The sequence below is a fragment of the Triticum aestivum genome, chromosome 4A, assembly GCF_018294505.1.
Source record: "Triticum aestivum cultivar Chinese Spring chromosome 4A, IWGSC CS RefSeq v2.1, whole genome shotgun sequence".
In the NCBI taxonomy this organism is placed as follows: domain Eukaryota; kingdom Viridiplantae; phylum Streptophyta; class Magnoliopsida; order Poales; family Poaceae; genus Triticum; species Triticum aestivum.
This window is the reverse complement of record NC_057803.1, coordinates 58,548,566-58,571,605: the sequence shown is the minus strand read 5'-3', so window position 1 is coordinate 58,571,605 and position 23,040 is coordinate 58,548,566. Positions and strand designations below refer to the sequence as shown.

Genomic DNA, 23,040 nt, shown 5'->3' with positions numbered 1-23,040 from the left:
CCGATAGAATCCCAAAAAGGGTCTAGAAACAAATGTGCATACATGTGCTAACTTTTTATGTGATGGTAACACAAAAGTTTTAAGTAGCAACAAGTTCTCACGAGGTTATTTGTTTTGCTGAACAAAATGAAGTCTCCATTATTAAAATTTAGGAAAGTGAGCTTTTGCTGAACTACATTGTTTCATTATGGTTTAGTTCATTTGATCGGTAAATAAGATGTACTGTCACTTTTGAAGTCCAAAGACCATCAATTATGCTATGTGCTAGATATTTACTTTCCTTTTGGAATAGAAAATTGTTTGAGCCTTTCAGTAAATACGGGCCCATTGTTGTCTTGCCCCAGGGCACCATTGTAGGCCGGCGCTAGGGAAGAGTGGAGCGGTGGAGACGGGTAGGTTTCCGCCGTAGCCGCCTTGGGAGCTACACCGGGGTTTGTTTCAGCGATTAGATTTCAGTCGGATGGCTCAAAAGATCGACCGATTTGTCCAAGAATATAGGTAACTAATAAAGGACTCTACTACAAATCTGACGTCAGATTTTTTACCATGACAAATCAAATGTTTTTCATGGTAAATTGTGTTCTTCGAAGATGACAACTTTAGTTGGCGAGCAAGGCAAATCCGTCTCAATTCATTTTTCTGTCAGAAAATTGTTGTGCTTACAAACTAAATTTGACATTATCATGGTAATATAAATTGCCTTGAAAAAGTTAGATTTGCCATGCCTAAATATCCGACGTCAGATTTTTTAGTGTTTCTATTACGGGTGTGGTTAGGTCTCAGTCGACTGAGATTTAATCAAGTCTCAGTCAAGTGACATATCATGTCAAAAAAAGGAAATTTCAAAAAAATTGTGTGAATCTTTTTTTTTCGGGAAACCGTCGATCTATTCATCTTCAATCATGGCAGTACAATGAATACCAGAAATAATAAAGATTACATCTAGATTCATAGACCACCTAGCGACGACTACAAGCACTAAAACGATTCGAAGGAGCGCCGCCGTCATCGCCCCTCCCTCGCCGGAGCTGGGCACAACTTGTTGTAGTAGACAATTGAGAAGTCGTCGTGCTAAGGTCCCATAGGACCAACATCCTAGAACAGCAACCACTACCGATGAAGAGAATTTTAGATCAAAAGGATCCAACCTGAAGACACATGAACAAAGACGAACAAAGACCGGATCCGGACGTTTCCACCAAAGACAACCACCGACCAAATCTTGCGAGATCCGCCGGAGACACACCTCCACACGCCCTCCGACGATGCTAGACACACCATTGGGACGGAGGTTAGGCGGGTAGAACCTTATTCCATCTTCAAGAAGCCGCCGCCGTCTCATCTTTTTGAGCAGGACACAACCACTAACAAAACTTGAAGAAGCACCTGAAAACAGATGCCTCCCGCCGACAAGGGCCGGGATCCACCGCGCACCCATGGCCCTAAGGCCACAGGAGACATGGGAGATCAGCGGCGCCGCCGACGGAGACAGAAACCCTAGCCGCCTTTTCTTGAAGGAGGGACAAAGGGAAGAGGAAAACATGTAGCAAGCAGCCACGAAATATGGATCTGCGCTTTCTAAATTGTGTGAATCTCAATGTAAAATCTTATGAATATGACATCAACCGAGACTTAACCATTAATTGACTAAGATTTGGCAAGACTGTTCCGTTGATAAATAGGTGCTCCTAATCTTATGACAGGGGTCCATTTTATTACGCTGGGCAAGAGTGCGAAAAGGAAAACATGCACGCGAAGCTACCGAACAAGATACATGCATGACTGACATACTTCATACTCCGTTTGTCATGCATGCTATGACTGGCGTTCGTACGAGTTGATCCGTTTGTCACTGTCTCACAGATGGCCGGTGCAGGTTCTAAACAGCCCCAGGACCGGACGTGGCCTTGGTGACACCGGTGAATTCAACCTTGGGGCCGAGCAGGTCGACGCCGACGTCGGCGGTAAAGGTGTCGTACCGGAGGAACATCTCGGCGACCAGGAGCCTGCCGACGAGCACGACCAGGTTCTTGCCGGGGCACTGCTTGTTGTCCACGCTGGGGCTCTCGGTCTCCCTCCCGTTGGACCAGTACACGTACTGCAGCAGCTTGCTTCCCTCCCCGACAAACCGGTCGCCGACGAACTCCCTCGCCGTGGAGCCGAACACCCGGGGGTCCTTGGTGGCGCATGGCTGGTACCCGAACAGCATCTCTCCCTTCTTCACGGCGAACACCGCGTCGTGGCTCTCGATGTTCATGTCGGCCTTGGCGCGGCCGTACTGGAACTTGACGGGCGGCTCCAGACGCAGCGCCTCCCACACCGCCGACTTGGTCAGCTCCATCTTCTCCAGCGCCTCTATCGTCACCTTGCCGCCGGCTTCCGCAACGGCGGTGCGTACCTCCGCGGCCAGCCTCTGGTGGAACTTCTCTCCGGCCTCAGCGATGCGCCCGAGGATCCCCGGGAGCATCACCTTGAGGCCGCCGTAGCTGTTGAACACGGTGGCGAACAGCAGGTTGTGGCATGCCTCGTCCCGGTTCAGCCCGAGGCTCTCGGCCATGTCGAGCGCCTTGGTCGCGGCGGCGTAGAAGTACTTGTAGAGCGCCTTGTAGTCACCGCTGACGAAGATGGGCGGGAGAAGCACGGTGTGGAGGAGCGGCTCCTCGAGGATCAAAGGGAGGCCGAACGTGACGAGCGGGTGGAGCTGGAATATGAGCCACTTGGCGGCCTTGGTGGGGCCGGTGGTGCCGAGGTCAGAGGCGGAGGGGAGCACACCGAAGTAGGCGTCGGCGATGAACTCGAAGGAGGTGAAGTCGTTGAGCGTGTTGAAGTTGGACTTGCCGGCGAGAACGAGCTGCGACTCGACGGTGGCGAGGAGCGAGGAGAAGTGGGAGCGGAAGGCCGGGATGACGGCGTCCTTGCGCGAGGCGAGGAGGGAGAAGAGCAGCTGCTTGACCTTGGCGTGGGTGGGCTCGGAGGGGTCGAGGTAGGAGCAGACGCGGAAGCCGCCGGTGAGGGAGGTCGAGGGCATGTAGGTGCCTGTGAAGAGGTTCTTCTTCTCGACCTTGTCGACGTCGAAGAGCACGGGGAAGCTCTTGGCGTCGAGCACGGCGACCACGCGGGGGTCGCGCGCCATGAAGGGGCCCGGCGGGACGTTGATGCGGAGGACGGTGGAGCCGTGCTTCTCGACGCGGGACTCGAAGTACTTGGCCTCTCCCTGGAAGTAGTAGAAGTCGAGGCGGTCGCGGATGGCCGAGACGAACGGCAGGCCGTAGCTGCCCGGCGCCTGCCGCGGCACCAGGGAGCCCACGGCGCTCTGGTTCATCTTACACTTGTTGCTTCAGATCGATCGATCACGAGCAGCTAACGTTGCTGTGGATCTGCTTACACTCTCGCTGTGTGTTGCGAATGCAGCTCCATCTACTCGCTGCTGGGCGTACAAATAGCCCCTGGAGACCATGCAGCCATGCAGAATCCATGCATGGCTGGCAGTGGCAACGAAAGCAGGACCGCATACGCGCGCTATCGTGTAGGGTGGGCCAACCGACAAGTATTTTTGGACGGCGAAAGTATTTGGACGGAGCGACGGGGTCAATAGCTGCTCGCATTGTTTAGGGCATTCGAAAGCAGACCCTTAAAACGGACACGTTATTTGTCCGTTGACTAGTCACCCATCCAAGGCGGAGGTTGACATGCTTCTTGATCTACTGACAAAATTCGGAGAAGCAACAGGGCTGCAGCTCAACCAAAGTAAATCTTCAGTGGCAGCCATTAGGTGCGAAGACATCGATTTGTCGGAAGTGCTACAGGGTTTCGGTGGCACTCTCACTGGTTTCCCCCTGACTTACCTCGGCTTGCCGATCTCGTCGACTAGGCTGAGGCTGAGCCACTTCCAGTTCTTGATAGACAGAATTAAAGCGCGTCTGGCGGGTTGACAAGAAAAACTGCTCAACTTGGCAGGTAGGAGGGTTCTGGTACGTAGTGTCCTCTCCGCCTTGCCAACTTTCGCCATGACTGTCCTAAAAGTGCCAAAGAAGATCATTCGAAAGATAGACAAGGCCCGAAGGTGATTCCTATGGTGCCAAGATGACCAGCTCGTCGGGGGTAAGTGCAAGGTGGCCTGGTCGAAGGTTTGCTCCCCGGTGCGAAAAGGAGGGTTGGGCATCCTGGATCTAAACAAGTTTAGCATTGTCCTTCGCCTTAGATGGCAGTGGCTAACATGGGATCAATCAGCAAGGCCGTGGGTGCAGCTAAAGCCCCCGGTGTCGGAGAAGGACCGAGAGATTTTCAGTTTGGCAACAAAAGTTCAGATTGGGAACGGCTGCAAAGCAGACTTCTGGAAAGAAAATTGGTTAGGCGACTCCCCGCTGGCAATCTCATACCCAACAGTCTACAATCACGCCCACAGAAAAAGTAGAAGCGTTGAAGCATCCCTCCGGAATGATCAGTGGATCAAAGATTTGCAACATGCTGACACCATGGCCATTGCACCTGATTTTCTGTCCATGTGGCGTATGTTACAGGCCGCAAACACAGTGTTGTGCCCACAAGAAGACGACCGCATACGATGGAGGCACACCAACAATGGCTGCTACTCTGCAAATTCAGCATACAACATACAGTTTCAGGCCCTGGATCAGCCCATGTTCAACAACCTAATCTGGAAGGTCTGGGCTCCAAATAAGCACAAGATGTTCATGTGGCTATTTCTTCAGGACAGGCTTTGGTGCAACGATCGACTTCAGAGGAGGGGTTGGCCGAACAATTACTTCTGCCAACTGTGCCTTTGCAATCTGGAAACGTCCACACATTTGTTTTGGGATTGCAGTTTTGCGCGGGAAATTTGGCTGCACACGGCAAGGCGTTCTGGATGCTCCTCCCTATCATCATCGACCAGGGGCCTCACCTCATCAGCTCAGGTATGCCAGCAGGCCATCGACCAGACTTTACCACAAAACAGAAGAGCAATCAGATCAATGATCATTATGGTTCTGTGGGAGATCTGGAACGAGAGGAATGAATGCACCTTCAGGGGGGCGACTCCAAGTCATCAGCGGATATGTGCAAAGATCAGTAGTAACTTAGAGCAATGGAGATTGGCAGGAGCAAAGAAACTAGAGGCCCCGTTCGGGGAAATGTTGGGAGAAGATTGATTTCAGTGTTTTCTGCATAAGATGACGGTCGCTTGACCGTCTCTTCTTATTTTCTCTTCTTGATCGCTCCGATCAACCTTTTGTACTCACCTTCCTGCTAAATCAATGAAGCCAGCAATGCTGGATCTTTCAAAAAAAAGACTAGTCCATAGACACGAATGCAGAAGCCGATCATTCGACCGCATCACATTTAGACGTCCGCTCTGGTCCGTCCAATTCTATTTCAAATGGAAATTAAGGCACGGTTTTTATAGCGCCCATCACAAGCAAAAAGAGGCGGATGTCTATAGTTATTACAATGCGCATGATCATAAAAGTATCAGTTTTGCTTAAGTCTTAGTCGACTTAGACTTTGTTATGTCTCAATCGATAGTATCTTACTTCGATTTTGCATGAAGATTCTTGCAAAAAATTCTTTTCAGTTTTTTTCTTACATACTATATCACTTGACTTAGACTTGATTAAGTCTCAGTCGATTGAGACCTAGTCACACCCTAAAAGTATCAGTCCGTGTAGAAAAGGATTTTTGCCCTACTAGACCGGCTATCCAAGCCTCCACGATCACTCTGCTACTGCCTCCTCCTCACCATCCGGCTCCAACTCGGCCACCAAGCACTTCAACACCTTGACATGGATGGTGTGCATGATCATCGCATCAACGTTATCCAATTCGTCCATCTTCATGGTCAACATCTTCGTATCATCCAAAGTGGCTGAGAGAAACCCTCCTCTTTTTGAGTTTCAGCTTCTTCCTAGTTGCGGCTATCAAGATGTTAGCCTCTTGGCCTTCTTTTCCTCATTCACGTCGGAGCGTTTCACGCATGCCTCCTCCTTCTTTGTCAAGATGTCCTCGAACTCTCTGTCATCTTGGTTGTCGTCCCTTCTCGCTTCTCGTTCTTCTCATGCCACTTCTTTTCTCGGAACTCTCTTCTAACCTTTTGGACGCCTTTTTTGTTGGGTCGGTTGGATCACCTGCTTCTTCCCCGGTGCCGTTGTTGGCGATCTTCATGGAGTTGGTAATGGACAATTGCCACTTGGTTGCCCATTCAATTTCAACAAATAATGCATGAGGGCAAATCCCCTCTTCTCCATCTTCAAGAACAAGTTGCATGCACAGGAGGCTAGAAAGAAAAAATATTGTCAACAAGTTGCATATCCGGCCAAATGACCAACCCATATAGTGTATCCGGCCAACAAGTTGCATATGCAGCAAAATGACCAAACACATATAACAATTTACTTGCTCGGTGCTTAGCGCACCACTTGGCCACCGGCCGATTAGTTGTTTCAAATGGCCGTAATACTTGCTCACGACATCTTGGGTGGTGTACCATCGATGGTGGAGTGACTTTGTCCCACGATTGCGGACGAGTTTGTTGCGGTAGGGCATGAAAATTCTTGTGCTCATGTAACCAAGTATGAATCTTGGCCCAAAATGTTGCGCCCTTTTTCTCCATGCCATGGATCATAACAATGCTAGTGGCCTACCACACATCGCAAAACAATTCATTATCCATCATGTTGAAACTTTCTTCTCTACCCTTCTTCTTTGGATCGACCGGCCATTCCTCCAGACCAAGGTCGTCGTCGTCCTGCTTTGGCTAGCTGATGCACTAATGGCCTGTGAGTGCATATGATTTAGTTGTAGCCTTTTCGAAGTAAGAGTATCAATTCTACGGGGAGCACGAGAATTGGACTTTGTCTCTTATAGAGGCTTACGATATACTATATGCAAGTTAGTTGTAGGGACGGAGCAAAATGAAGGCGATAAGTTATAATGTAAATTAGATTGAGTGTGATATATATGTCATAGCATAGTTCTAAGTTGTATACTTGAGCCACTCTTGATGTTTGTGATTTGGTAGATCCGGATGCAGAATACGTTCTACTTGGGGTAGATTTCATACCACACACGCCACTACCATAGGTTCCCCGCCCCGGTTCTCAATGCGATAATTAAGGGTTTATCCGTGGACGCGGCCTCTCCAAGAGTTCTTTGTTATTCCCCTATCAATTGTAAGGGCGTGAAATTGAGGATTTTACTACCACCTCAAATTACCTCGATATCTTAACCTTTACAACGACGGTAACATGCTTCGTGGCCTTGTGGCAAAAATGTTGTGTGGAGCCCCTTCACAACATTCACAAAGGCTATTAAACCAAATATTCAATAGAGAATTTCATATCCTTATTAACGTTTTAGCTCCAATACATACCAAGGTTCATTCATGTCCTCGAGGACTAGGGGGTATACTCGCACATGGAGACAATAACCACCATATGAATAGTTGTGGTAAACATCAAAAGAACAAACGAGTAATACATGTAATGATCCATGAGTGGTTCAGTATTACAACAAGATGGAGATAGATGATGGTGAAGATGATTGATGCCAACGTCCCCTTGCACGAGGTGGGGAGATGACAATCTCCTCCCTGCTAATTCCCTCTCCTGATGCCTTCAGGAGGCTAGGGTTCTGTGTTCTGGATTAGGTTTTAGAGTCAGTGTGTGTATGATCTCAGATCCAATTGCATGAAGGAGTAGTCGACTACGAGGCGTTGGCGGCAGGTGCTTCAACCAGTGGTATGAGTACTTGCGCTTGCACCAAAGGCCATCGAGCGCTCCATTGCCCTGCACAGCCCCCAACTTCTCCCAAACACTTTTTCTTTTATGGTAATCATTTATCATGTTGATTGACGTGATTTCATCACCCTTTCTTGACATTTTTTCATAATTCCAAAAGCGTCCAAAACCCACATCCTGGGGAAAACAAACAAAAAGAAGTGCGCAGACGCGATAAAAACCAACAAAGCCTACCGTGTAGACACAAAATAAAGGGCAACACACTACTAGGGGAAAGCTTATAGGCAGACGCTTACTAGTACCGAGGGTTTATAACCCTCGCTACTGCTACTTACTAGTAGCGCGGGTTTTTACCCCTCGCTACTACTAAGTTGATACTAGTAGCGCGGGTTTTTAACCCTCGCTACTACTAAGCGGTCTCTACCGTGCCCTCCCGGGACATGCCATAGTAGTACTGAGGGGTACAAACCCGCGCTACTACTAAGTTGATAGTAGTAGCGCGGTTTTATACCCCTCGCTACTACTAAGTACGAGGTAGGTGAAATCCCCGTATCCTCAGCCGAATCCCTCCTCTCTCCCTCACTTTCCCCCTCTCTCACTTTCCTCGTCTCTCCCTCATACTCCAGCGGTGGCCGCCGCTGGTACACTCTGCTTTCTTCCCCCTTCCCCTCTCCGAGATCCCTCCGATGGGCGGTCGCCGGAGCTCCTCGCCGCCGCCAAGATGCGGAAGCGCAACCTCGGCATCCTCCTCCTCGTCGCCTTCACTGTCTTCTTCTTGCTCCAGGTCAGCCCTCCTCCTCCCCCCTCTCCGATTCGATCCGGAACGCTAGCTGAGCCATCCCCCTCCTCCTCTGGCAGCACGAGGGCGACTTCTTGTTCCGGGAAGCGTGGTACCAGCTGTCGGACGACGGGTTCCCGATCAAGCACGATGTGGACCGCCTCCCGCCGCCGCTCGTCACCGACCTCAACGGTGACGGTCGCCGCAAGGTGTTGCTCCCCACGCATGATGCCAAGATGCAGGTCCTCCAGCTCCCAGCCCACGCCGGGCTGGCCTCCGCGGCCGCCCTCGACGGATTCCACGAGGCACGCGTCATGGCTGAGATCTCCCTGCTCTCGGCCAACGTGCGTGCATCATGGGGTCGAGAATTTTTTTGGGGGGTTTTCAAATTAATAGTAGTAGTGTGGGTCACAGACACGTGCTACAGATAGTTAGTAGTAGCGCCTGTCGAACTCGCACTACTACTAACACCTGTACTAGTAGCGCGGGATGCACCACGCTACTACTACTAGTTAGTTGTAGCGCCGTAGTAGTAGCGCAGGCACCCGCACTACTACTAGCTTTTAACCCGCGCTACTACTAGGCTTTTTCCTAGTAGTGACAACATCACATAGTTTTGACTCGTCATGTACGAATAGAGTTGCTGGGTGTACGGGTCTAGCTGGGTGTAGGTTCCCGACTTCTAGGCGTGCACCTCCGGCTTCGAGTCATCCACTTGCCCGTCCTCGAAGCAGCCTCCATGTCCGTCGTGGATCAGCTCAAACATCTGCATGTCTGCGTCCTCATACGTCGGCTCTCCCAATTGAGACATAGCGGCGAAAAGAGAGCGGGCACCATGCTGATCCACGCCCAACGTCCACGAGCAGAAAAGTTGTTGCGATGCCGACTCGGTGAAATGGGACGTCATCGCATTGGCATCGACGTAACACGACACATGCCCGGAGGCAGAGACCAGGACCGTCGCCCGAGCTACTTGGCGGCAAAGAAGTAGCGAGGTTGATATTGCTCAGGCTAGGACGGCGTGTGCGTGTACGACGATGGCGGTGTTGTCCCGCTTCCGAGGCCACGCTCGCCTCACCCGCCACCCTTCTTTTTTGCATGCCGCCACGTTATTTACCTTCGCTTTGAGGTGGCAGGTTTGTCGTGTTGCCTAGTTGATGTTTAGGGCGGCCACCTTCTTAGGATCCTCCACCTATGTCGTCTCCGGTAGCTTTTCGTACGGGTCCATGCATTAACGGTGGCGACGAAAAAGGCGGGAATCGGGGTCGAGAGCGGCATGATTGTATCAGAGAGGGTGGAGAAAGGGGATTTTGCCGTGAAAACAGTGTGGATCGCTCCAATTGCGCGGGCTCCGCCTTGCTTTTGGGTAGCCCAGGGGTCTCAGGGTCCTTCGTAGCGGGTGTCCAGCCTCCCGTAAAGTCCCCTCGTTTGCTTCCGGTTTGCAGGAAAATGGACACCTAGTCTGGTCCGCGAACAAATGCGGGACAATATTGGATGGCTTGTGGTGGCCGGACAGCTCGGTCCGAACGTTTGCGGGCGATTTGAGGGTCTACCCTGAAGATGCTCTTATCACTGATAGCATCACCAGCATTTGTTGCGCCTTTCGAAATACATCCGGATCTCATAAATCCTTCTCAAACGTTAAGATGGACACCCCTCAAATCCTTCCCAGACGACTGGATAAAAAACGGCATCCAACCGAACCCTCAAAGCCATCCCAAACAACATCCTTTGGCCACTTCTGTCCTCGAAATTGCCTTGTGGTAGCCTCTTGTTGGCTGGCTGGAGGCGATGGGATCTCTAGGTTGTGCCCCACTCCTCCCCTGGCCTCCCTCCTTCCCTCCTCATGTAACTCCCAGACCCGAAGCCTAGTGACGGGTTGCTGCGGCGCGCGTCCCTGCTGACTGAGCAATGTCATACAACGTCTGCTACTGCCTGACGGCACATAGCAAATGAACCCATGCTTCAGTTCCCCCCCATGTCGTATCTCCAGGAATCAAAGGCATGATGTTCATCGTGTCTCTTTTTGGACGCCGACGTACGACAGTTGCGTGGAAAATGAGTTCCAACCATCCCACCTAAGGCTACAAGCCATCTCCTATCGCTCACCTTGTGCTGATCCAGGTCGGACAATCGGCGGCCTCGCTGGGTTGCGGTGGCCACCGAAAGTTCTTCATGAGTGTCCCCCCCCCCCCCCCCCCTCGAGAATCGTTAATGCAGTGAAATGCAAAATGTTGACGACGACTTGACGTAGAGGGATGGTTGTGCAACAACGGCAATCACATCACCTGAGCTACTATGTCACGGAAAAGTGGTGGTGACAACACGTGAGTGACTTCATTGGTGGTGCTACTCAATCACCCGGTCTCGAGCTCCGGGGTGAAAGCCTAGGTCTAACCCGAGGTGGTTATACCTGACAATGATGATGCTTTTATGTCGTACCTTGTTGTAGGAATAGCTTGGACATGCTCGGACTGGTTATTGAGGGTGAAAACTCTGATTCCGGCCTTCAGTGGTTGGATCCGGTGACTGGCGGCGCTTCAAGGTCTCGCTCCGTTTCTAAAAGCATTGTCACTCAAAAAACTCATCGTCTTTGTGGTTTCATAAGATGATTGGTGTTGATATGGTCACTGTGTAGTTTGCCGATCACGGATCTAATTGATTTAGGGTTTTTATTTCCTCGCCTACACATAGCTTTGGTCGTGTATGATTTTGCTTTGTGAGTATGTTCATTTATGCGTGTGATGATATTAGTTGTGTGCATCCTAATTATGCAAATGCAGGGTGTGTATTTATTATATGTTTGTGATGCTTCATTTTAAGCCTTTTTAGGGATGCTTCATTTTAAGTTAATGAAAATTCACCATTATTAAAAAACAGCTTAAACATTGAGATTGTCTGGCACACCTGATAGCCAGCCCTGTCTGGGGCGGACACGCCAAGGCACGTCCAGTTCACCCCGACCCACGTATATCTCGTTCCTATGGGTACCCAGGATCAGATCCTAGGTACGAGTGGCAACTACAGGTGCTATGCACGTTTGCTTTGATCTTTTGCTTTCGACGTGTTAACAAAAACGTGCAAAAAACGTGCACGAACTCGTGAATCTGGCCGAGTCCTCAATCTTGACAAGGGTGCAACGCTTTCGTGGCCGAACCACGACACCAGGACTGAGACCAACCTTTTTAGCCATATCGATACAGCGCGCGCCGGCGTGGCACACGACGGAATACGACACATGAAGCATGGCCAGGGCCGCGGCGTCGCATGCAGGGCCAATTACAGCTGTTTTTGGCGGGATGATCATGATCTGTCCACAATTGGCTAGTACAATAATGGATGTGTGCAATCTTCTTGGGACCATCAGTTTTGTGGGAGCACCCATGCGTGAGTTATATGATATGATTTTTTTTCCAGTTCAGTCGGACTAATCTGAACCGTTGGATAGGGAATGGAGGGCCTTCAGATCGCCTGCTCAGCGAAAATTGCGATGCATTTCAGGAGTTTTGTCATGCTATAACAAAGATAATTGACATGCGTTTCACGGTTTTGCTATGCTGCAACAGCGAGAATTGCCGAAATAAAAAATTAAAAAAAGGGGGGGAAGTAGCCCACATGTTGAAGATTTGTCATGCTACATCAGGTTGAATTTCCATGCTACCCAAATTAGTTGTCATATATGCTTCCAGTAATTACCAAGCTAGATCTAGGGGTTGTCGTGCTAGAGCATCTCTAGCATATCCCTTAAAGTGATCAAACCCGTAAAAAAGAGGTATGTACAGTTTCGAACGAAAAAACGACACCTAGCAGATCCCGTGAAATTCGTTCGGCCCTTAAACTTTTTAAAGGGCATTGAAAATCCATCCGCGAGAACATCATATGTATAGTTTCGAAGGCAGTATACATTTCAATTTGTAAACCGGTCAAACCTCGTCGGAGCAGAAACGTCGCCGCGGAACTCGCCGGAATATGCCGCAACACGTCGGAAGAAGCCGCCGCACGACGGAATTTGTTGCTGCCGGTCCGGATTGCGGCCGGCTCGACATCCACTGCCGAGGCGAGGCCGTCCATGGAGCGGAGCAGGCCACCGACGGCCTGAATCGGGGCGGGCCGGCGCCGGAGAAGGGCGGGGGGAGGGGGGAGGGGGCGCAGGGGAGCTTGCGTGGCGGCGGGCGGTGCCGGACTCAATGGGGACGGGCACGCGAGCCAGGTAGCACGCGGGGTGAGGCACGCCGTGGCCGAAGGCGGGCTTTGCCGGGACGGTAGGAAAAGAAGAATATAGTGGGATACAATTTTATTTACGGGGCCTGCTTTGCCTGGGGCAATTTCACACCTAAAAATGGTTTATAGTGCACCTTATACACGTTTTTAAGGGTCAATTTTTAAAGAATCTGCTAGAGATGCTCTTACACACGGGAAACGTTCCCCCGGAAGGGTATATAGCTGCGAGTGATTGCCCCGTTCTTTATGAGGGTGCATGGGAGCGAACAATGTGCCCCACGTCACTATTTTAATATTCGAGTGTGGAATCTGACGCATCATGGAATGTCTATTCTATAACATTATCATAAATTATGGGGCAATTTTTAGGAGAAGTTAGTTTTAACCAATAAAAATAACACATGCATACATTAAGTCCATATAAAAAACGTCCCTATGGGTCTGCGTGGTTCAATGTTTTAAGTCCCCAAATCAGCTCCTTTCACGGCCCGCTCACGTCGAGCCCAGATATGGGTCCAGCTGACCATTGGGGCAATCGGATAAACAGCCCACCTCTGCCACTGGAAATTTCTAGTCAGCGGGCCGTGAAAGGAGCTGCATTCTGGAGTTTTGATCTGGTAGTCTAGACTAACCTCTAAAGTGGACGCGCTTTGCATCAAACTGTGGACGCTTCGCACAGGGAGACAGAGCAGTGGGCAGGCCCAGCTTTTGCGTAGACAGTGCACTGGCCAGCCGGTTTTGGGAACCTTCTAGAAGGTTCCTTGAACCGGGTTTTCTGTTTTTTTTTTCGTTTTTTTATTTCTGTTTCTTTTTCTTCTTTCTTCTTTCTTTTCCTTTTTTCATTTTATGTTTCTTTTTTATTTTCTACTTTTCAAGGTTATTTTATCTTTTTCAAACTAAGTTCATATTCGAAAATTATTCCAAAATTTTAAAAATGTTCGACATTCCAAAAAATGGCTCTTTTCAAAAAAATGTTTGTCAATTCAAAAAATGTACATGATTTCAACAAAGTTCTTGTTTTTCAGAAAATGTTGTGAATGCTTTTGTTTAAAATTTTCACAACTTTTTAAAAAAATGTTCGGGTGCTAAAAAGTGTTCCTGTTTTTTTTAAATGTTTGCAATTGCAAAAAAAATGATCGTATTTACAGAAAGTGTTTGCTTTTAAAAAGTACGTAATTTTTGAAAAATGTTCGGTTTTTCAATTCTGTTTTGCTTTTGCAAAAAGCGTTCGCAAATCCGTTTTTTTCTGGTATTCATTTTCTTAAAATGTTTGAAATTACTAAATCTATTTTTTAAAAAAATTAACCAATTTGGAAGTGTTCGCATTTAAAAACAAATTGTTCGCAATTTTAATTTTGTTCCTTTTTATTCCTATTTTTTTTTGCGTTTTCATACAATGTTCTAGTTTTTTTTTAAAAAAATCACAAATTATAAAATGGTTGCGTTTCAAAAAATATTTACTTTTTTCAAAAAGGAAGTCACGTTTGATTTTTTTTTAAATACGGTCTTTGTTGCGGCTTATAGTTCATATATGCCAGGCTACCTTTTATGACATGAAATCTTAGAAACTATAGTGGCTAGGTACTTGTGTTGACTGATGCGAGGTGCCGTGTTCGATCGCTCGCAACGAGCGGCATATAGGAGGTCCCCTCTAAAGTAGAGTTCCCTTTATAGACTAAGGGCATGTTCGGCGACTCTCCAGCGCCTAGAAATCCTCAAATCCGGCTACAGGATCTCACTTCCAGCTTCCCAACGAAAAACACGGATTCGCTGGTGCTGGGCTTGTAGCTGGCCGGCCCATTAAGCTTGTTTCTGGCCTAGTAGGGAGGGAAGGGAGTCGCTCATGTTTTTTATTCGCTGGACGTAACGTTTTCTTTCACTTCGCGGTGGCAGCTCGTCTTAAATAAGTCAAACTCCAAGTTTTATGAATTTTGGGATCCATGAACCACCAGCTCCCCGTTTTTGTACTACGACCCGTCTCAGATCCAGGAGCTAGCCTCCTGGAGCCAGGTCGTTCGGGACAGATCCGCTCGCGGATTCAAAGAAGCTGGGAGTTGGGCAGTTGCCGAACAGGCCCTAACTAATAACCTTTAAAGTAGAGTTCCTCAAGATTTCTCAAAAAAAAAAGTAGAGTTCCTCAAACAAACAAAAAACTCTGAAGTACTATTTCTAAAAAAAAAACTCTGAAGAACGGGGTAAACCTCATGCACAATTTGTTCCTTTATTGAATGTTCATTTTACAATAGGCGTCAGTACACATAAACACACAATACAAACACAACACGGTGGATGAGCTACTCGGAGGGCTTCATCTCTTGTTTGATGGCCGCGACCAGTTGGTCGTAGGCCTCGCCCCACGCGTTCCTCATCTCCGGCCCCCACATGTCCGCCGGAAGCGCCTCCTTGATCGTCTCGAGCAGAGCGAACCGCGTCACCTGTGACCAGAAGAAGAAGCGTGTGAGCGGACAAGTTGAAATGCAATGCAAAATCAAACACGAACCCTGTTAGACTATGTATAACTTCTGTAACTATATACGTATTGTAACACGATCATTATATATAATGAGATAAGCCACCCCTAGAGGGTTGTGCTGGTTTACAAAACTTATTGTCTTACATGGTATCACGCTACGTTACGATCGCTTCCGCTTCTAAACCCTAATACCCGCACCGCCGCCGCAGCCGCCGCCGCCTTCACCGCCGCCGCCGCGCCACCGATCGCGCCGCCGCCATGTCGAGCGCCGCCACCACCGGTTCCACTGCTGCGGGCTTCCTCCCGGCCTCTCTTGCGGCTCTGCTCAACCTCCCGCTCGATGCCGTCTCCGTTCCGGCTCCGATCGGGACAAGGAGCATCGGCTCCGTCTTCTCCACGCCGCCGGTGCCCTCGCTCGGGCGTGACCTCGTGGTCCACACCGCGGTGCCGCCGTCCGCTGCGGATTCCGCAGGCGTCGTCCCGCCGCTCCTGCCGCGAGCGGATCACACCGCCCCGCTGGCGGGGTTGGCGGCGTCCGCCCCGGCCGCGGGCCTTGCGGCGTCCGCACCGGCCGCGAGCTTTGCGGCGCCCGCCCTGGCTGCGGTCCCGCCTCCTCCCGCATCGGCTTCGGTGCCTCCGGCTGCCTCCATGGTGTTTGCACCCCAGGCAGCCTCCTCGATGGGATCGTCTTCGCCGTCGCCTTTTCACTTCGGTCATCTCATCACCATCAAGCTCTCCGCAGACAACTACATCTTCTGGCGTGCGCAGGTTCTCCCGCTCTTGGGGAGTCACTACCTGCTAGGCTACGTCGACGGATCGCTTCCCTGCCCACCCGCGCTGGTAGACAGCGTGCACGGTCCGGTCTACAATCCGGCCCATCGCGTCTGGACGGGGCAGGACCAGGCGAACCTCTCCTCCATCCAGGGGTCGCTCTCGCCGGCAGTTGTCGGCCTTGTTGTCTTCGCGAAGACGTCTCATGAGGCCTGGACCATCCTTGAGCGCACCTTTGCAGCGCAGTCCCAGGCTCGTGTCTCTGCACTCCGTCGTCAGCTTGGAGAATGTTAGAAGCTTGACTCCACGGTCACTGAGTTCTACAACAAGGTCAAGGGCCTTGCCGACACATTGGCCTCCATTGGACAGCCCCTCACCGACTCCGAGTTCAACTCGTTTATTGTCAATGGTCTTGATGAGGAGTATGATGCCTTAGTCGAGATCATCAATGAGCGGGGTAACTCGACACCCATGTTGGCACACGAGGTTTTCTCTCGGCTTCTTCTCACTGAGCAACGGGTCGAGACTCGCTGCACCAGGGGCACTGGCTCTCTCTCGGCCAACGTCGCCACCAAGGGTGGCCGCTCTTCTTCATCACCCCGGTCTCCCTTGGGGCTGCCACCGTCGCCCGCCTCGGCCCTCCCACCTACTGCGACCTTATCGGGGGCTGGCGGTCCACGTGTGTGTCAGCTTTGTGGCCGCGATGGGCACTGGGCCTCCAAGTGTCATAAGCGCTTCCAGCGAAGCTTCCTTAGTCTTGGCAATGACGGCAAAGATACACGCAACAATGCCCGTCAGGTCGCCATGGCTGATCGTCCCGCGCCGCAGAAGCACCAGGGACACACTCAGTCCTACTCCATCGATCCACACTGGTACATGGACTCTGGGGCGACAGAGCATCTGACCAGCGAGATGGGGAAGCTTCACACTCGTGAACCCTATCATGGCTCCGACAAGATCCACACCGCCAATGGAGCAGGTATGCACATCTCTCATATTGGTCAAGCATCTCTTCTCACTAGACATGCCAATAGGAGTCTTCAGCTTCGCAATGTTCTTCGCGTTCCATCTGTGACCCGCAATCTTCTTTCAGTTCCTAAACTCACACGTGATAATAATGTACTTTGTGAATTTCACCCTTTTGATCTTTTTATTAAGGATCGGGGCACGAGGGACATTCTTCTTAGTGGGCGGTTGTGCCAGGGCCTCTACCGTCTGGAGCATCCTGGCGTCGCTCGCGTTTTCAGTGGAGTTCGGGTCTCTCCGTCACAGTGGCATGCTCGTCTTGGTCACCCGGCCACACCTATTGTCCGTCATATTTTGCGTCGTCATGAGCTTCCTAGTTTGTCTAGTAATAAAGATGTAGCAGTGTGTGATGCTTGTCAGCAGGGGAAGAGTCATCAACTTCCTTTTTCGGAGTCCAGTCGTGAGGTGAAACATCCGTTAGAACTTGTGTTTTCAAATGTATGGGGTCCTGCTCAGACTTCTGTCAGTGGTCATAATTACTATATCAGTTTCGTTGATGCTTATAGTCGCTTTACCTGGCTTTACCTTATTAAACGCAAATCTGATGTGTTTGATATTTTTGTTCAGTTTCAAAAACATGTTGAACGTCTTCTCAAGCACAAAATTGTTCATGTCCAGTCGGACTGGGGGGGCGAGTATCGCAACCTCAACTCCTTCTTTCAGTCGCTTGGGATAGCTCATCGTTTAGCATGTCCACATACACATCAGCAGAATGGTTCAGTCGAACGTAAGCATCGTCATATTGTTGAAGCTGGTCTTACTCTTTTGGCCCATGCATCTGTTCCGTTTTGGTTTTGGAGTGATGCTTTCACCACTGCATGCTTTCTCATCAACCGTACTCCTACTCGTGTTTTAAACATGAAGACTCCCATTGAGGTTCTCCTTAATGAACAACCTGATTATACCTTTCTCAAGGTATTTGGGTGTGCTTGCTGGCCGCATCTTCGTCCATATAACAAGCGCAAGCTTGAGTTTCGTTCTAAGAAGTGTGTTTTCCTTGGCTATAGCTCTCTTCATAAAGGTTACAAATGTCTTCATGTTCCCACTAATCGTGTCTATATATCTCGGGACGTCGTGTTTGATGAGCATGTTTTTCCCTTTGCCAACCTTCCTGTGTCCACTGTCGAACCACCATCCCTGCATTCATCCTCTGTTGCTTCTGACCAATTTGATGATGTTGCATACTCTCCTTTGCTGTTACCTAACCATGGTGCAGGAACCGGACGTGGAGCTCGTTTGGAGCTGTTGGAGGATTCACCATCATCATCGTCGTCTTCTAGTGGGCACGTCGATCGCCCTATGTTGCATGGCATCGATTCGCGTGCCCATGCATGGTCACCCGACGAGCCCGTCACGCCGAGCATCTCCACTGCTCGGTCTGCTACGCCAGTGATCGCCGAGTCTCCAGCGGCTCGGCCTTTTTCACCAGCGGCCGCCGAGTCGCCCGTGGCTCGGCCCGTCACGCCGTCTTCGCCCGCGGCTCGGGTCCTCACGTCGCCTTCATCAGCGGATCGGCCCGCGACACCGGCCGTGCCACGGCCCACTATGCCGAGCTCGCCATCGGCCCGGTCTGGGATGTCGGAGTCGTCAGCTGCTTCGTCTGCTCTGCCGGTTTCGCCGGTGGGCCGGCCTTCTTCGCCGACTGAGTCCGAGGCTACCGTGCCTGGCTCCTCGTCACCGGCTGACTCATCAACGTCGCCGTCCTCCAGCCCGTTGCAGGCTGCTCCGTCGACCTCGGTGGTTCCTGTGTCTCGACCACATACACGCAGTCGCAGTGACATTTTCAAACCTAAGGAACGTACGGATGGTACGGTTGCTTGGTTGGCTGCTGCTGTTGCGGATCCATCTTCTGAGCCTCGCTCATATCAGGCTGCCCTGCGCATTCCACATTGGCGAGAGGCTATGGAGCAGGAGTTTCATGCTCTTCTTCGTAACAAGACATGGACTCTCGTTCCTCCACCACCACGGGTAAATGTTATTGACTCAAAATGGGTATTCAAAGTGAAGAAGCATTCGGATGGATCTATTGAGCGTTACAAAGCGCGACTTGTTGCTCGCGGTTTTCGGCAGCGTCATGGTCTTGACTATGAGGACACCTTCAGTCCTGTCGTCAAGCCTACCACTATTCGGCTTCTTCTCTCCATTGCTGTTTCTCGTGGTTGGTCACTTCGTCAACTTGTTGTGCAGAATGCCTTTCTACATGGATTTTTGGAGGAAGAGGTTTATATGAAACAGCCGCCTGGTTTCTCTGATCCTGATCGTCCTGGCTATATCTGTCGTCTTTCCAAAGCACTATATGGTTTGAAGCAAGCTCCTCGTGCCTGGCATGCCCGCCTTGCCTCTGCCCTTCGTGCTCATGGGTTTGTGCCGTCCACTGCTGACACTTCATTATTTCTTCTACAGAAGCCAGAAGTCACTATGTATCTTTTGGTATATGTCGATGATATTATCCTTGTCAGCTCTTCTCAGTATGCTGCTGATGCTCTTGTCTGCTCTCTTGGTGCTGATTTTGCGGTCAAAGATCTTGGGAAGCTTCACTACTTTCTTGGAGTTGAGGTCACTTCTCGTGCTACTGGTCTTGTCCTTACGCAGAAGAAGTACTCCTTGGAGTTGTTACAAAAAGCCGGCATGCTGAAGTGCAAACCGACCACCACACCCATGTCGTCTACCGACAAGATAACAGCTGTTGATGGTGAGCTTTTGTCTCCTGTGGATGCCACAGAGTACAGAAGCATTGTTGATGGACTTCAGTACTTGACGATCACGAGACCAGATATCTCTTATGCTGTTAACAGGGTTTGTCAGTATCTTCAGGCTCCCAGAGATACTCATTGGGCTGCTGTTAAACGCATTCTTCGTTATGTTCAGTTCACTCTGACTTTTGGTATACATATTCGGCCGACTTCCTCTCGGGTCCTTTCGGCCTTCTCTGATGCAGATTGGGCTGGTAACCCAGATGACAGGCGGTCCACGGGGGGTTATGCAGTATTCTTTGGCTCTAATTTGATCGCCTGGAGTGCTCGGAAACAGGCTACTGTGTCACGTAGCAGTACTGAAGCTGAGTACAAGGCTGTGGCTAATGCTACTGCAGAGATTATTTGGGTGCAGTTTTTGCTTCAGGAGTTGGGTTTGTCTCAACCACAGCCTCCTATTCTTTGGTGTGATAACATCGGTGCTACATACCTTTCTGCAAATCCAGTATTTCATGCCCGAACGAAACACATTGAAGTTGACTATCACTTTGTACGGGAACGTGTATCACAGAAGCAACTCCAGATCAAGTTTATCTCGTCTAAGGATCAACTTGCAGACATCTTCACTAAGCCTTTACCACTGCCACAGTTTGAGGCTTGTAGGCGCAACCTTACCCTTCTCAGTTTTTTAAAAAGTGGCTAAGATTAAGGGAGGGTGTTAGACTATGTATAACTTCTGTACCTATGTACGTATTGTAACACAACCATTATATATAATGAGATAAGTCACCCCTAAAGGGTTGTGCTGGTTTCCAAAACTTATTGTCTTACAAACCCCATGCTATAACAAGTCACGAGGCTGACGGTGCAAGTGAACATACCTCAAAGTGGCCATCTGCCACGCCGTATTTCAAGTGCGTGCCGCCCAGCCTCTTCAGGGTGATCTCCCTCACCGTGATCTTCCCGGCTTTCCGCAGCTGCGCAGCCGCCTCGCACGTCTGCGCGATTCATCGCAACACATGGATGCACATACACATTGGTCAGCCATGGAAGCATATGTAAATATAGTAAGTAGGAGTAGATCGTTGGGAGATCCATGGTGTATTACCATGACGAAGACGGACACGGCGTGGGTCTTGAGCTTGGGGTTGGTCTCCAGCGGCACGTCGGAGTCGCGCAGGAACGGGAACATCTGCCTCGCCGACGGCGCGATCTCAAAGATCCTGGAGGCACCGGCACGCAGCATGTCAAGGAGATGCATCGGGGCTTCATTGTGCCTCTACATGTAATGTAAGAAATGGCAGGGTACGTACTTGAGGAAGAAGCGGAGCCCGAGGTTGGCGGAATCCTTCTTCATGATGGCCCATGACTTGAGCACCAGCGCCTCCTTCTCCTCGCTGAACACGACGGCTCCCTCCGCGGCGGACATGGCTTCCTCCCTTCCCTCCTTCCCGCTTAACTTGGCTATGATCCGTGAGTGGTCAAGATCCAGTGCGTGTTGGTCGTGATTTGATCCCAAGCTGGAGCGGAGGCGCTTATATAGGTCGACTTGCGCGACCTTTGGAGCCCCTGACGAGACAGAAACGGACGCCGTAGCCATGTTGTGTTGGTCCGCTTAGCTCATCGATGATCTAATATATACATACGGAGCACTGAACAGGCATGGAGGTGGCGGATGGTTGGGTTGAATTCAAGGCGAAAACTATGTGCGGCGGCAACAAAAGGGAAGCGGGTGGTTTCGTGCGCACTGCGCGACGACGTCTTAGCTCCGAGGTCTCAAGCGGGTCAATAACGTGGGCGGCTCGGCGCGCGCAAAACAGCAGCCGGGTTTAAAAATCCAAGTCAAACCAAGCGAAGCTCGTTTCTTTCTTGGACGCCAAGAGGCAAACAAAAAACAGTCATGGCCGTTTGCGTCCGCAATCCTTTTCCCGGCGTGGATGATGTGGATGTAAAAAGAAAAACTGATTTTAACATCACCGAGACATGAAAACGATGCTCCAACAAATGACGTAGATGCAAATTTTACTCGGAATTTGCTCATGATGTAAAATAGGGCATCAAGTGCAACAGTTGGGCCACTCAAGCAAAACACGCGCAACCCCAATTGCTTCCTGAAACTTCCCACGCCACGCCTGCTCCTCTACCCACCTACTGCCGTCGGAGATTTCGTTCGGAAAATCTTCCGCCGCCGCTCATTCGTCCACCCCTGACCCCGCCACTATCCAGCCACCTAGCCCAGCCGCCCGGACGCTCGCCACACCAATTTGGATCCGTCACCGCACCATGATTCGGCTGTTGGCCAGAGCGCCGGCGCCCGTGATGGCTCCCCCAGCTCGTGGCCGTCGTCCAGAGTAGGGCTACGGGCGGCCAGAGCTACCGCGGGTAGTGCCGTGACCACCATGATCGAGCTGAGCGGCCACTGCTTCGGTCGGTGTCGCCGCCGTTGCATTGTCGAAATTAGGGTCAGCCACCAGCCGGCAGGGGTAGAGGAGGCGCGGGAGGGCTTTCGCGAGCCGCTCGTCACCGACGCGACTGCCATCTACACTCCAACATGCAGCCACCTGGTTTCTTCCCACCTCGCACACAAGGTGTTCGACAAAAATTGCACAAGGTATTGTACATCATCTATTGGAGTGGTTGTCATGCGGTTGCCCTATTCTACACCATCTGTTCGAGTTGGATGTTTTTGGTGATGTGAAAAAACCACGTCTTAATGATGTAAATTCTATTTGAACCACTTTTTGATGATTTATTTTACATCATATGTTGAAGTGCTCCAACGCAGGGTGCTGAGCAAACGCGCACGCCTGTGCTTACATGGTCGGCTCACGACTATTTTCCCTTCCGATTTTAGGAAGGTCGAGGAAGGGGCTGCTCACAGTGGCGGAGCCGGGAAAACTTAATGCGGGGGGGGGGGGGGGGGGGCAAGTACTGTTAAACATGTTGGGGAGAGCCAAAGCCAACCAAACCATGGCAATACGCCATATTACTACCAAGTAATCACTGATGTAGTGGGAAAATCTTAATGTTGGCCGGGGTCGGGGCCCCTGACAACCCCCCCCCCCCCCCCCCCGCGCGCCCCTCTGTTACTGGCTGCTCTTCGAGACAGAAACTTTGGAGGTCGTGGTCATGATCACGCAAATGTCTACTAACCAGTCGTCAGTTCTGATTCAGGTTAATTAATGAAAGTTCGTTTCCCCTCCAAAAGAAAACTCATATACCCAAGAAATGTAGGCTGATTTTCGAAAATGTTCAGGAAATAGAAAAAAATGTTGTTAATTGGAAAATTGTTAACAAATTTGAACAAATACTCGGAAATTTAAAAAAAATTGTTAGTTTAAAAAA

At 50.4% G+C, this 23,040-nt stretch overlaps 2 protein-coding genes across 2 annotated transcripts; both read right to left on the bottom strand.

Annotated features, from left to right (window-relative positions):
* Nucleotides 1-1,533: 1,533 nt before the first annotated feature.
* Nucleotides 1,534-3,401, bottom strand: LOC123085112 (allene oxide synthase 2). Its single transcript, XM_044506704.1, has one exon. The coding sequence runs from the start codon at nt 3,320-3,322 to the stop codon at nt 1,880-1,882; it is 1,443 nt and encodes a 480-aa protein (XP_044362639.1). The 5' UTR covers nt 3,323-3,401; the 3' UTR covers nt 1,534-1,879.
* Nucleotides 3,402-14,928: 11,527 nt separating this feature from the next.
* On the bottom strand, nt 14,929-21,194 carry LOC123081749 (non-symbiotic hemoglobin). The gene is made up of 4 exons (XM_044504284.1): nt 21,009-21,194; nt 20,804-20,918; nt 20,577-20,693; nt 14,929-15,167 (listed from the first exon to the last, which is right to left on the bottom strand). The coding sequence occupies exons 1-4, from the start codon at nt 21,122-21,124 to the stop codon at nt 15,027-15,029; spliced, it is 489 nt and encodes a 162-aa protein (XP_044360219.1). The 5' UTR covers nt 21,125-21,194; the 3' UTR covers nt 14,929-15,026.
* Nucleotides 21,195-23,040: the final 1,846 nt, after the last annotated feature.

Excerpts from the sequence above, each read along its gene's own strand:
- LOC123085112 (XM_044506704.1), bottom strand. The coding sequence starts at position 3,322 with ATGAACCAGAGCGCCGTGGGCTCCCTGGTGCCGCGGCAGGCGCCGGGC.
- LOC123081749 (XM_044504284.1), bottom strand. The coding sequence starts at position 21,124 with ATGTCCGCCGCGGAGGGAGCCGTCGTGTTCAGCGAGGAGAAGGAGGCG. Across the intron at positions 20,919-21,008 it reads GGGCTCCGCTTCTTCCTCAA|GATCTTTGAGATCGCGCCGT; the intron begins GTACGTACCCTG and ends CGGTGCCTCCAG. Across the intron at positions 20,694-20,803 it reads CCGTGTCCGTCTTCGTCATG|ACGTGCGAGGCGGCTGCGCA; the intron begins GTAATACACCAT and ends TGAATCGCGCAG.